At 39.2% G+C, this 14689-nt stretch overlaps 1 protein-coding gene across 1 annotated transcript in view; it reads left to right on the top strand.

The window, feature by feature from the left end:
- The window catches only part of EPAS1 (endothelial PAS domain protein 1), a 76511-nt gene extending 62456 nt beyond the window's left edge, over positions 1–14055 (top strand). The window contains exons 8-16 of the mRNA XM_038130335.1: positions 4285–4432; positions 5188–5396; positions 5721–5908; positions 6644–6754; positions 8430–8914; positions 10014–10137; positions 10222–10339; positions 10897–11079; positions 11788–14055. Of these exons, the coding sequence (XP_037986263.1) occupies positions 4285–4432; positions 5188–5396; positions 5721–5908; positions 6644–6754; positions 8430–8914; positions 10014–10137; positions 10222–10339; positions 10897–11079; positions 11788–11939 (1718 nt within the window). The 3' untranslated portion in view covers positions 11940–14055. The remainder of the gene's footprint in view (positions 1–4284; positions 4433–5187; positions 5397–5720; positions 5909–6643; positions 6755–8429; positions 8915–10013; positions 10138–10221; positions 10340–10896; positions 11080–11787) is intronic.
- Positions 14056–14689: the final 634 nt, after the last annotated feature.

The following is a 14689-nucleotide window of genomic DNA, read 5'->3' as shown; positions in this document are numbered from 1 at the left end:
CATATAGTGACAGGACAGGAAGATGGAATGGCTTCAAACTGACAGAGGGTGGGTTTACATGAGATATTAGGAATAAAGTCTTTAGTATCAAGATGGTGAGGCACTGGAACAGGTTGCCCAGAGAGGCTGTGGCTGCCCCATCCCTGGAAGAACTCCAGGCCAGGTTGGATGGGGCTCAGAGCAACCTGGTCTAGTGGAAGGAGTCCCTGCCTATGGCAGGGGCCGGAACTAGATGATCTCTAAGGTTCCTTAAAGATCTCAAGCCATTCTATGATTATCTTTCTCATGTACTGTTGGACTTAGCAGACAGAGCTAAAGGGAAATAGGAAGAGATTACTGCAGTGGTTTTTTGAATGTCTCTCTTTTGCTGCCAAACAACGTCTTCACCCTCCAAAGTAGATGTGCAAGGAGATTTCTGAAAGGGATATTCATTATACAAATAACACCTACTGCCAGGAACAGCTGCTTTTTGTTATGCCTATGGGAACTGCCAGTTTTAGCTATTCTTCAAGTAAAGTATCTGAATTATTCTGGGAGCAGAGATCAGATCCAAGATCCCTCTCTTCAGCAGGCCCCACAATTTCCATCTCTTTCACATCAGGTGTCTTAAGATAATTGGATTTAAATCTTCAGTCTCTCTCCTTAAGAGTCAGTGCTTTGACTGGAGACAAGGTAGTGCATTAATGTACAAATGACATTTCCCACCCTTGGCTGTTATGGTCCCCAAACCAGTTTATTGGAGAGTTCTAAGCAGCACATCAGTAAAACCTCTGCAGATGCTCTTTTAATAGAAATAAAGCAAAGCAGTTAGACTGGAACCTACAAGATCAAAAAAACAAACCCCACACACCTTGTAGTTGCTGTGATGAAGGCCTGTGTCCTCAGGAAAAAGCCCATGACCTAGGTCTATAGGGAATTTGCCACCAAATAGACTTACAGAAAGTATTTCTGTACTTCCCAGAAAAAAAGTTGCGGCAAAGAATAGTTGTCTGACCTTAAGGGGTTAGCTCCAATGGCAAAGATTCAGGACAGTTTTAAGCTGAAATGTTTCTTGAAAAACTGTTTGGCAGTGATGAAAGTTGTGTTCTGTAAACCAGTGTTGATATGAATCATCCTGTTTCCAAAGCTGCTTAAAAGAAAAAAATAGATCAGCCCATACTCAGTGAGAGTTATCTGGGCATATAATTTTTAAAATTGTTTCTTAGATAATGTGTTAGTGTTTTTACAAGAAAAAATGAATAAGTGATATTTATTGATAGGATGTTAAAATCCTGTGCTGGGCTATTGAAAGTCATCCTGTGAAATCAGGGGGTGTGCTGCACTGGTCCTTTTGCATCATTGAGTTGGATTTCTAAGAAAGGGACACTACTGGGAGGGAATAAGATGGGAGCTGGCAATCCATTTGGTAACAGGAAAGGGAGGGTGAGCAAGCCCTTGTTGGTTATCCCCATCCAGAAATGGGGACAGAATACAGAAATGGGAACACTGAGTTACTTGTCCATGTAGAGATTTCTGGAGAGTTTCTAGTACCCGCTGTGACCAGGCATTAATAGATGATGCTTCTCACTCCAGCAATTCAGTTACTCTCACACAGTGCAGGGTGTGTGTGCAGATGCCATTTGTGCCCACTGACAATGGCCATGTCCTACAAACCTGCTGCAGGGTACAAGGTCTGACCAAGAAGCAGAATGAGGGCAAGAGGAAGTCTTACAGGGGTGGTGTTACACCAGCAAAAGTCCTCAAGGCACTGCACAGGTTATAAGTGTTTCAGATCAAACTGTTCCATAGGATTTATGACAGCACAGGATCAGCATGGATTGTCTTTTTACTGTTGGAAACGCAGGACCAAGCTCTATTTCTGTGATAAATGTGATTTCCCACAACAGAACCATGAGTTTAAATCGCCAGCAAATTTGACCCCTTTCATTTTTCTAAGATAAATAGTTCCTGCATCTTCTGGGACTTTTCAGGCTTCTTACTAAGTCAGAGAACAACCACAAAGACAAAGTGACAGCAAGCTGTGACTTGACAAAACACACATAAACCCTTCAAATAGGAAATGCCTGGATTCCATTATGTGTGCCATTGAGAAGCTGTGTAATACAGGGTAACGAAGCAGGTGTAGAGCTTATACAGACCTTGTTCTTCCAAGCATGTGGCTTTACGGAACTTACTCATTTTCCCTGGCCACATCCTTTTGTACGTGGAAATAGCCACCTCAAAATTCATGTTCAGCAGACTTGCATTTATTAAACAATAATTTTTATTAGAAGTATGCTATGTATAGAGTATATCTCCTAGCAATTATGCAGTCATCAATTCTGACAGTGCCCACCAGTTAGAAGTTCAGCAAGCCTTGCAAGGGAATCATGGTTTTGTGTTCCATCAGATTTGTCTTTGCCTTCCCCTGCTCTCTCCACACAAAGATAAGGAATATAATTGGAGCCTATTTCATTGACATGTAACTAGTTCTGTACAGATATAGGTAATGTATAGTTTATAAAAAGTAAAAAAAGAGAGAAGTGAGACGTTCACTCTGAAGGCAGAACCTTAAATGTAGCATTGATAACAAAGTCAGCAGTTACAAGTGTTATTAGTAATTTATGAGATTACCCCCTGGAGGGATTCTGCTGTACTTTATTATATCAGAACATGACATGCTTTGAATAATAATAATAAAAAAAGATTAAAGCAGTAAAAAGCTTCTTTGTAATGTAACAGGCGCCTACACTGTGACTCTTATTGATGAGCTGATGATTAGGAAGCAGTGTAATTATGTTTCACAAGCAGAGCAGAACAGTCCAGTCACTAAAACACTTTGAAATGAAAGCCTTTTGATTTTGTTCCACCAGAAGTATTTAATCAATAAAACTAATGTTCTACTTTGTCTAAATAAATTAAATGAAGGATGATTAAATACTCCTAGGAAGAAAACAAACAAACTTCAGAAATAGAAGGATAAACACAGCAACAATTATCTGCCAAACAGTTGTTGTATTTCACAGGCCTGGAGTTGTACATTTGTATGGTGGCGACATAGGAGACGCTGACAATAGCTAGCTTCTTTTAATGGCCACGCTCACACTGAATTTTTCTGTAAAAAGACCACAGTATCAAATTTCCAGTCCTCCTGAGTCAAATAGCATTATTTTTAGGGCATTAGTTTGATGGCATACTTCTTTTGGATGTAAAAGCTGTTTAAAAGGAAAGGTTGCCAATGTGTGGTCAAAGGTTTTGTTCGGCCAGTTCCCACTTCTGCTGCTATTCAGTGTGACTATGTCTGCATACAAGTACAAGCTCTTATTAGTACAAGTACTGCTTGTCTACTCAAGCCCTATTTTTGCCATTGATGGATATTATTTTTCCTGCACTGACAACTTTGAATCATAAAACCGTACATCTCAAAAGTCCAAAGCTCCACACTGAAAACTTGTTCTCTGCAAATATTGCAAAATATTGGGGGATAGCAGGGTGACAGATTTAATCCTTCAAACATTTAGAAGCTTTAAACCCAAGTTGTACTATTGTCAGTTTATAGTTTGAGAAATACAGGATAGTTAAAAAAAAACAGAGTTAAATGAACATTACTTGATTTGGTCACGTGGGTCTTAATTCTTGATTTCTTCTATGCTGCTAATTCCAAGCTCTTGCTTGGAACAGCACAGTTCAACCAGAGGGAGAAATGCAGTAGTTCAGCATTTTTTATTTTTTTTTTTTAGACAAAGCAGTTCTGTTTACTATTCTTACTTCTACTTTTGATACATTTTTAAGAGTGATAGTACGACCATAAGATCTTAATTAAAAAAAAAATCTTAGTAAATATAGCTTTTAAATCACCAGCTTTTGTATTTATTGATTACCTAAATAAGGAAACTATAGTTTCCTCAACAAATTCACTTTTCTACAGATTAATTACCAAGACACTTCTACCACTTCTACAACGGGGACTCGAGAAACATGCAGTCAGCAGCATTCTTTTGGGAATTGAAATATTATATTAAAATTTTAAAATTCCACATTCTGATCTGAAGATTCAGAACATCTCAAAAACTCAAATTTTCAGAATTCAAATTTTCAATCTTGAGTAGAAGCCTCAAATGAACAGCCCCTTTCATGTTTAAAATGGATGAGTTTTCCCAAAGTTAAGCACCATCCCTTGTCCACAAATACTTCAGTGCCCTTCTGCATAATGAAAACTCAGAAGTGGGTGTATTTAAAACAAGTGTTAGATGTTGTGTATTCCTGTCCTGATGCATTATTTGTATCTCTGCCCCCTTTTCTCAGTGTGTACAAAAGGTCAAGTAGTGACGGGCCAGTACCGTATGCTTGCCAAGCACGGGGGATACGTATGGCTGGAGACCCAAGGAACAGTGATTTACAATACCCGAAACCTGCAGCCCCAGTGCATCGTCTGCGTCAACTACGTGCTGAGGTGGGTTCAGGGCACACACCGCAACACGTGTGCATTCACGTGCTGGAGAAACGCAATATTTGGAGGAACTTTTCAAGGGTCTATTTATTCAACGTTGTTGTTCCGAAATCAGTTTAGTCATGTTTGTTCAGTCTTGTTTACTGATGTTAGACATCGATGAAAAATGTGGCATGCCTGTTCCCATATGCGCTGTTGAAATACACCACAGCCTCTCTCCTTTGCAGAGTGGCTGCTGTGCTCATACAGCAGAGTATACAGTCTGCACCGAAGATTTATTGTGTAACACAGCTGCTAATGTGTTTTATTTTTCTAATGCTGTGGCCAAGAGATAAAACTAACTTTAACTGTATTGTATGTTGCTAGGAGAAGCTGTTTACAGCCTTAAAAATCAGGACCAATCAGAAGTTTTGCCTTCATTTGGCAAAACTCAAGTTTTTTTGCTCCTAGTTGGGGCCAAAATAGGAAATACTTATTTGAGTGATAGTCTGGGTCATTACAGCCTCAACTACATCCCTTTAAAGCAGAGCAACAAAGCCCTGAGTATTCCCACAGAAGTCCTGACCACACTCTCTGCGTCATCCGAAATGGTGGTGCTCAGCAACGCTGGAACTGTGCCTTGCCTGTTGAGAGCCTGGCATGCAACTGAGAGGGCAAAGTGCTCCTATAGCCCCAGCTTCAGAGAGCTTGTGCTGCCTACTTTATCCACATCTTTCATCTTTATGGTACAAAATGCCTAAAACCTGTTCTCTCCTTAGTGAAATTGAGAAGAACGATGTTGTGTTCTCCATGGACCAAACAGAATCACTCTTCAAGCCCCACCTGCTGACAATGAACGCTGCCTATGACAGCAGCATCCCTGTGACAGAGAAGAGTGACTTCTTGTTTACTAAGCTGAAGGAAGAACCAGAGGAACTTGCTCAGCTGGCACCAACACCTGGTGATGCCATTATTTCCCTGGATTTTGGTTAGTATTTGTATAAATTATTTTTGTGCAACAAAGAACCACATGTGAGCCTACACTTAGAAACTTAATAGACAAGGTCTGTTTTCTGTGTGTACAAATTGGGAGTAATGGCTAAAAGAGCCCATATGCTCACACCAGTGGAAAATTTCTGTGAATGAGAGCAGGACCAAGCTTTCTTGCTGACTAAATAACGTGCATTAAGTCTATGCCAACTTATTGTCATAGCAACTAGAAGCAGCGTTTAATTTTAATGAATAGCTGCAGTTATATCATAACACTGCACCAACTAAAAGTATTCATTAATATTGTTAAAACCCTATCCAGAAACACAGAAGTTTGAGGAAGCCCCTGCCTTCACCAATGCTGTTTTGACATCAAACAAAGCATGGCCAGTGGAAGTGAAAAGCCACCCTGCTCAAGGTGAAACACTGACAATACCATCCTTTACAATGCCTCAGATTGCACCTGGCAGCAGTACTCCAAGTGCAAGCAGCAACAGTAGCTGTTCCACGGTAAGAAGAGCTTAAAAAAACAGTAAAAGCATGTTATTTTTTGTATCCAAATCCCATCAATATATATATAGACAATATTTTTGTGTTGGCAGTCCTGTCTCACTTCTTATTAGCAAGGCCCAGAGTATCTCTATTCTTCCTATACTCATTAAGTTAGCCTTATATAAAAAGCCAATGTAAAATTGTGTGGCCACTGGAATCATTGTCCCAGACCTGTCCTCCCTCTGTTAAGTAGAAGCTGTAGCTTTTAGGAAGCTTAGCCAAGTCAGGCTTTTGACAGCAGCTCCTTGGAGTTTCCCACTGAAGAAATGAATGTGCTTCTGTGGCACTGCCCCCAAGAGCTGGTGCCACACTTACCAGAGGGCATCCAGTCTTAAAAAAAGCATGGAAGTATTGCTAAGCATCTTCTCTCTTGACAAAAGTATTTAATGGTGTACATTTCTTGTTCCTGGTCTAAGCTGCCAAAAAACATTTAAAATAGGATGACTAGGTTCCTGTAATGGGTGCCTATGTTTTGCACTGAGTGGGTGCCTATGTTTTGCACTGTTTGTGTCAGAGAAAAGTTTCTGATAGAATTGGACAGTTTAAGGTTCTGAGCACACTAAATGCACTGTCTGACCATTCACTTTTCATAGGAAAGATCTGTTACTGAATAACAGCATGGTATAAATGACATGATGCTAAGCCAGTACTGTGGTTGTCTTCATGCTTAGAGCAATTGTTATTTCCATGCAGCCCAGCAGCCCAGGAGATTATTACTGTTCTGTGGATGAAGATCTTAAGATCGAGGTGATTGAAAAACTTTTTGCCATGGACACAGAATCAAAAAGTCAGTGCACCTCCCAGGTAATGAACTCTCTCTTCTAAAGAGCTACCAAGATCAGTCTCCTACAAGTAGACAGTACAGCTGCATGTTGTGTGTGCAGATATTGGGATACAGCATTTAAACTGCATTTGCATATGCACAGCAAATCTTTGATGCACATTAACAAAACAGCACACTTCCAAAAGCTGCCATGTCAATCTCTGTCCCTAACTCTCCGAAACACAAGGTTTGGAGTGTCACTGTGGTGGCACTGCTTAAGAAGAAAGGATCACCAGAGAGGTTTCAAAATTTGGAGGCTTCTGTAGATTGGATAAGGAATATAAGCAGCAGCAATTTATTTTTAAATGCAGCCAAATGACTTATGAGTAAACATCCTTTCTAGAACAAAATATAAATAAACTAATTCTTGCAAAACACCCAAATAAGAGAGGAATGCCCCTCATAGCACTCATCTCCTTTAATTACAAAAATGAAAACTCATTTTAGATATATGCTTCCTCTTTTGCCTCTTGGAGGTTTTCAGAGAGACTTGAAAATTACGTACACATGAAGTAACACACAGTCTCCATCTCCTGCATTCTAATAATGATGTACGTGTAGAAATTTCCCCTATAAATAAATAAACCCACTATTACAACATTACAGCAAGGGAGCTAGTGAATAAAAGGTGTGGGCCTGATTCATCTTACTTAACTTCAGATGCTTAATTTAAATGCTTTGTGAAGAGCTTATACTTTATAGTCAAGAGAGAGGAATAGGCACTGCTGATTGATAGCACAGACCTCACAATCATCTCTATTTATTAATCCTACAGAAAGTTTGGGATGCTGCTGCCCAAATTAGGTATTTCAATTTGCTCACACAATTTGCAGGCTTAGGTAGGCTGTAATCCATGTTCTAAAGAAATTTTGTCTAAGTCTGGATGTAGAAATGAAAGCAAGAGAAAGAGCAGATAGAAGTGTGGAGCAGGATGAAACTCACTGCAGGACTTCACATGCGCAAACTTCAGTATTGTCAGATTCAGCATCTGCTTGCTCAGGTGTGTCCCACCACATCAGCTGCTTTGGTGGGAAAAACAAGTATTATAAAAGTGCTGCAGGGGTGTTATGAGCTGACTGGGGAGCCAACATTGATTATCCTCTCTGTTCGGCTCTGGTCAAATGCCAAGAGAAGTGTGATTAGTCCTCCAAGGGAAAAAAGAATACAGATTTAAGTGTGATAATGTCCGTATGGCTAAATTTTTTCAACCCTTGCATTTTTAGACACCTTTTCTAATGTAGCTGGATTATGAGAAAGCTGTGTTTTCTATTTTAACATGAAAAAGCCTGAGGTTGAGCTACATGCGACATGTGGTTGAGTCTTGGCAGACAAGTTATTCAAAGCTTAGTGAAACAGCATCTACTTCAGATCACAGTGATGCTGGAGGCTGCATGCAAGCTGCTTTAACAAATACTGCTCCTCTGGGAGGTTTTTTCCTTCAGTTTGTTGTCTTAATTTTGCTGATGATGATACAATGAACATGTATGCTAGCATAGAAATAAGACACCTTTAAACAGGAGTTGGCCAGTTTCATTAGGTAAATTTGGCACACAGTGGTTTTTCAGCTTTCCATCTATTAGTATTTCATATCACACTAACTGTCACAACTATTACTCATTTATAGTTTCTTTATGAACTTACTTCATCTTTGCACAGACTGACTTTAATGAACTGGACCTTGAAACCTTGGCTCCTTACATTCCTATGGATGGAGAAGATTTCCAGCTCAGCCCCATCTGCCAAGAAGAAAGTCCTCTCTGTGAAAGTGCACAAAATACCCAGCAGCATCTAAGTAGCATGAGTACCATCTTCCAACCCCTCACTCCTACTTCACAGAATCAGTTCCTCCCAGAGAAATATTGCCCACAGCTATCAAATGAAAAAATTAACTCTGGTCATGGCTCCCTGTCATCGGTGTTCTTCAACAACATGAACAGGTCATCGCTGCCACCATACCATGACCAAGCCAGCACTCCCCTGTCTTCAATGGGAGGAAGATCAAATACCCAGTGGCCACCTGATCCCCCACTGGAATATGCTCCTGCAAAATGGAGACTCATGAATAAATACCCAGGATCCCTATCAAGTTCCCCCTCGGGCCCACCAATAACTTCTCAGAGAGTGCCCATATATAAAAAAAGGTACGTGTTTCTGTGGTATAACTATGTGTATTTACCAAAAAAAATATTTTGGGAAATGAGAAGGGTGGTAATCTTGAAAATTAATTATATCTCAATTCAACTGAAACAATTTTTTGTGAGAGGCATCAGACTGCAGCTCTGGGGAAATTAATGTGGTGCTCTCCCAGTGGCAGTAAGTCTGGAGGAAGCAGAAGTGGACTAATTTTTCACTGCCTGTAAGGATAGGCAAATGAATTTCCTGCTGGTCTGGTTAAAATTACACCAGTAATTTTGCAAAGCATGCTTGCCTTTATTTAAGAACAGTACCAAAAAGACGTACTGGTCCAGCAGTAGCAGGGACGGACACACACATACTTTCTTATCTTGCATGTATTTTCTGCACAACAGAAAATGGGGAAGAGAGAGGAATGAAAGTACATTATTGCTGGCATATGTAAATACTACAGCCAAGACTTAAATTGCAGGCTCTTTTTCTACAACCTTTTTGTTTGCTTTCTTACACATGTGAACAGTATGTGATGAGATGTAGAGCAGAGGGCACAGTCCTAGAAGTTGCTTCATAGCTGGAAGTTTCTCTGTAGCTCTTGAATTTCCAATGTTGCTCACACTGACATGTTCAGGAAGTACATAAAATAGCAATGGTCATTTTTAAACATGAAGCTGTACAGTTTGTTTTTTGGGATTTCTTGTTGGCAGAAATACCAGTGTCTGAATATGCATCTGGAAAGAAAGGGTTTGTCCCCAGTCAACAACTTGTGTGTTCATACTTAGTACGTAAAGCAAGGGAACATGCGTGGCTCTCAAATCCTATTCTTAAGAGTTACATTACTTTCTTTTCCACAGCATTTTTTTGTCTGCCTGGATATCCCTAGAGGCTGTTTATGCTAAACTTCCATAAGTCTTTGATCCCAAACGTCAAAAGTTTCTAAAGATGGTAGGATGACTAATAACAGGAAATAAAAACATTTGATGTTTGAGATCTGTTCACTGGCAAGTCTCAGACACTTTAAATGTCTTTAATGAAAGAAGAATCTGTATAAATGAACCAGATTATTTCGATTTGCCTTCCTGCACACTCACAAAGATGTCCTCTCCACAGGCCCCTGGATGCTTTTGGACAACGAGGCATAGATATAAACCCAGCAAGACTTGCTCTGTCTAACAGTTTGAAACTGAAGCGACAACTGGATTATGAAGAACAAGCCTTGCAACAGCTGAGTGGGGTAATTATAAGAAATGCATCCCCTTCACAACTTTGGACTCACCATGGTCATCAGTGTAATTGTTTGCTTCCCTTCTCATTCTAGGGAGATCCATCTGTCATTAACCCATCTCACTTAATGTGGAAGAGAATGAAATTTCTCAAGGGGGAAAACTGTTCCTTGGTTACAGAAAAGAAGTCTCTCAGCACAAGTGTTCTTACTGGTAAGACGAAAGTGGTTTTGCAATGTTACATATTGAAACATCATTTTAAGACAGGTTGAATAGGGGAAAATGCTCTTTCAAAAGGAAATGTAAATAAGCTCTGTAAATATTACACTAAGCTAAAATTAAAGACCAAGTTGTATCGCTAAGATACTAAGCTGAACAATTTAAAGGTACATTTGATAAATACCATTTAGTTGGTTTCACGTATGTTCACACGCTTCTGAGGGAACAGAAAACAGCTTAATATGTTTACCTCCTGCTGATCCAAGGTGTGAAGATCTCACACCTCATCTGAGATGTGAATATCTCACATCTCAGAGCTAGAACAGATACTGTTTCTCTACAACACTGTGTTTCCTTACACAAGCATATCTTGACCGCAGTACTACTGGTAGTGCTGGGGCTATTTCTAGACTGCCTTTGTGATAAGATGCAGATTTGCCTATGCTGTAATACCATCACACGAGATTCACTTTGCTTTGGATCAGTACTATCTACTATAATTATTGCACTGGCTTCATGCACCTTTTTTTTCTCTACTATTTAAATAACAGATGAATTTTTCTGTAACTCGAGAGGTCTGAGCCAACCAATGAATCAACTGCAGCAACAGCAGCAGCAGCATCAACCCGCCTGTGACAGTCCGGGTGAGAATTTGAAAGCAGGAGCATTTCCCCCTCTGTTTTACAGTTCCCATTGTCAGGACTACAGTGTCCAGCCAGCTCATAAAGCATCAGGTAAGAGCTGTCAAACACAGAGATTGGAAACTGTTGGTATTTTGTTCCAATACTGATTCCATGAAAAAAAAAATGTGGAGGAGAAGGATGATAAAAATCAAAATACAACACAAAAAATCAGGTTTGTGGTTTAATGTGAAACTGGAATGTTTACATTTGTAAAACATGAGAAAAATATTTTTACCCTCCATTTCCGTTAAACTTAACAATTTTTCACCTTGGAGGACCTGTCATCCTCCATCCATACTCTTGTCTTGTGATAGAATTGATTTTTAAATCATACTAAACAACTTTGCTGCGGTATTGATATGGAAATTTGTAGGTTGGACTCTTAACATGTGCCTTCTAAATGTTGAAATAAGTAATTAAAGGGGACGTGTGTCTGTTCCTTTTAATACATGAGAGGAGTGGTGTCAATTTAGAAACCATGTCTTTTACTACAGCTTTTCTTATTTGCACCAATACAGTTTTTCTCAGAACAATCTCAGTTTGGGGGTGGAGGTGAAAAACTGCACTTGTTTGTGTGACACCCTTGCAGCAGTTTAAGGAGGGGCAGAGCACAGGTTTGCTCTGACACCTGGAACTGCTGGTGGTTTGAGGCATATTGACACAAAAACAGAATGAAACTGGTGTAAACAGAAGAGGTGGGAGAAAACAAGTGCCCTTTCTAGTCTCAGCACCTTAACTTCCTTCACTGCTGTGTTCCAGGTCTGACCAGTCGCCTGCTGGGGCCCTCCTTTGAACCCTACCTGCTGCCTGAGCTGACAAGATATGACTGTGAGGTGAACGTGCCTGTGCTGGGCAGCTCGACGCTGCTGCAGGGCAGCGAACTGCTCCGAGCGCTGGACCAGGCCACCTGAGCGACCCCGCCATATTCCCGGCCTATTCTCTTCAAAACAGCTTCTGTTTTTAAATATATTTTTGCAAGTAGACAATTTCTAATACCAGTACACTTTTACAGGATTTTACTTAGATATTGAACCTGTCCACATTACCAAATAGTGGCCTTTTGAAGTTACTCACTTTATTATTCATGTTAAAGAAATACATCTACTGTATTTTCTCTATTGCAATTAAAGTGGTGTTTAGAGAGTTTGATTACCCTCCCCTTATCTCATTACCTGTAATTTATGGTCTGAATTTTTTTTTCAAATTTCATGCTAATAAAAAGCTGTGGTATAAATGCCTCATCATGTGATACTTTGGCTGCAGTACTGCAAAGATACATTTTTATTGCCAAAGATGAATGAAACAAATTTGATCTCCAACCACAGTTTTTTGTTGATCTGCCAAATTAAAAACCTTTGAGTCTTTCTGTTTTCCAGCATTTATTTTATTGTAACTTTAATAACTTTTGGAAAAGCATACTAAAGAAAAATCCCAGCCTTCTGCTTCCCACCCCTTTCCTTCATTTTTATACACTTCGCTGAAAGAAATGTGAATGGTGAAATGCAATGTTTGTGGGTATCTGTGAAAGTTGCACGTTTTAAGCTTTTTTCCTCAGAAGCAAGGCACATTCTCAGCTGCCTTAACCTGGCTTAGCTCTATAGCCAAGGGAGTCCTACAGATTTGCCCCAGTGGAGGATTTAGACCCGTGTTTTCGTTTGTGTTGAGGTTTCTTGTTTTGTTCTTTCCTTTATTTTTTACACAAAAGTGATTTTTTTTAAATTATTATCTCTCTCTGGGTCTGTTGCTAATCATCTCTTGGTACTTTTGCTGTATCTATGACACAACTACTTTAAGAGCTGTTTCTGCTAGGAACTTGTAGTGTTTGTTATGCTGTTGCTGATATTTCAGGAATCAGAGCAGTGGCCAGTACCAGCACCTCTGATTAAGGTTACCCTTTTTCATTTTATGTGCCAGCTAGCAATATAATTGCAATACTGAATCAAAAAAATCTCAAAATAGCATTTTCCAGAGTATTAGGCTAACTCGGTTGTAATTAGACAAAAAGAATTAGGGATTGCATAGTGAGATGCATAGCCAGCAGGGAGGTCCCTCATTTTTACTTGCCTTACATTAATCAGTAGCTAAAAAAGGCATCATTAAAAGGCACCCAGACATTTTCAGAGCTCCTTTTCAACTATCGTTATTGTCATGCATATATTTGAAAAATAGGGCTTTAAATGCTTTCAAAGGGTTTTGAAAGTTTAAATTACAGCATCTCTAAACAGCAAAAATATTACAATAAAAGGCAGGTAAGCAGTTCTAGCTTTAAAATACATAAAAACTTAGATCTATGTTGGGATCTATCTTGTTTCCTCCACTGGTATAAATCACTGTAGATTCACTGAAGAAAATGAAACAGTGGCAAAGTACAAAAGGTAAAAATCTGCCCCAGAAACTTAGAACAAAAATATATTTTTGAGACTTCTGAGTCTGCTGAAGCCTGGTATATAAAATTGCTTTATTTCATGCACTGACACTTGCATAGAGAGAGCCTTGGGTTCATAGAGCACTTCAGAGTTCGCTGTGCTAATCAAGTCTTAACCACACATACTCAGAAAAGCTGAAGACCTTTTGTTATGGGTACATGATATAAAAAAAAATATACTTCCTATTGTAGGCAATCTTTCAAGAGTTTATTACCAAAAATAATCTACTCGTAAAGTGAAGTTATTACTGTGTGAAAAAATTTATTGTAAGCATCAACATCTGATGAAAATTGGCCATCCACATTTGACAAATTTGCAGTGGCACAGACTTAAGGCTTCAAGGATTAAAGACACTTGAATACTACTCTTCTGTTTCTTATTTGTGTAGTTTCAGCATTAAAAATGTTATACCCTAACAGTTTACTAAAACACTCTGAAAAAATATTCTATGTCTTAATATTAATCATACTTTTTATCATAATTATTTCATAATCTATATTGCTGAATTCTTATTGACAATATTATAACTGTATGGGAACTTTAACTTGATAAGGAAATGTATTTTGACACTGATACCTTATTAAAGTATACTGATCCTAAATTCTTTGTGACTCATTTGCTATGGATCTGTTATTTGTTGTATCATTGTAAAACAAAAGTATTTATTAAATTATTTATAGAAAATAAAGGTTTGCATTGATCTTTGAAGACTGAAAGAACAATCAAATATTACCCATGTTTGAGAGCTGGGAAGGAGCCTGCCAAAGATTTACCTGGCTTCGCTCAAATGAAGAATTAATGCCCTGTAGACCAGTGCCCTTCTGGAACTTGTTCCGTGGCTCATACTGCTGCTTCTATTTCAAAACTCTGTTTCTGTCTGAGGAGCTGAGGGTGCCTTTTGTGATGCTACCCTTACAAAAAAAGAGATGGAAAATAAGGTCCACCAAATCACAGTTTAGAGGCTGAATTGTCACAGTTCCCAACCTGAGTTTTGGTGGAGAAACACATTCTAGCAGTCTTGGCAAGCCCCTGACTAATGGGCTTTCCCCATGAAATCCTTCCAAGCCTCTGCTTCACCCTGACAGCCGTCATTAATCCCAATGCTGCTGTTAAATGGGTCAATCCTTTTCCATATAGAAAATGCCGGTTTTGCCTGTGCAATTACACCGATCACATAGTAGGAGGACAGACCCATCAAAAAATTAATTTCCAAACATGCACCTAAACTTCAGCGC

The sequence above is a fragment of the Motacilla alba genome, chromosome 3, assembly GCF_015832195.1.
Source record: "Motacilla alba alba isolate MOTALB_02 chromosome 3, Motacilla_alba_V1.0_pri, whole genome shotgun sequence".
Taxonomy (NCBI): domain Eukaryota; kingdom Metazoa; phylum Chordata; class Aves; order Passeriformes; family Motacillidae; genus Motacilla; species Motacilla alba.
Note: the sequence above shows the minus strand (reverse complement) of the source record. Positions and strands in the feature narration are given on the sequence as shown.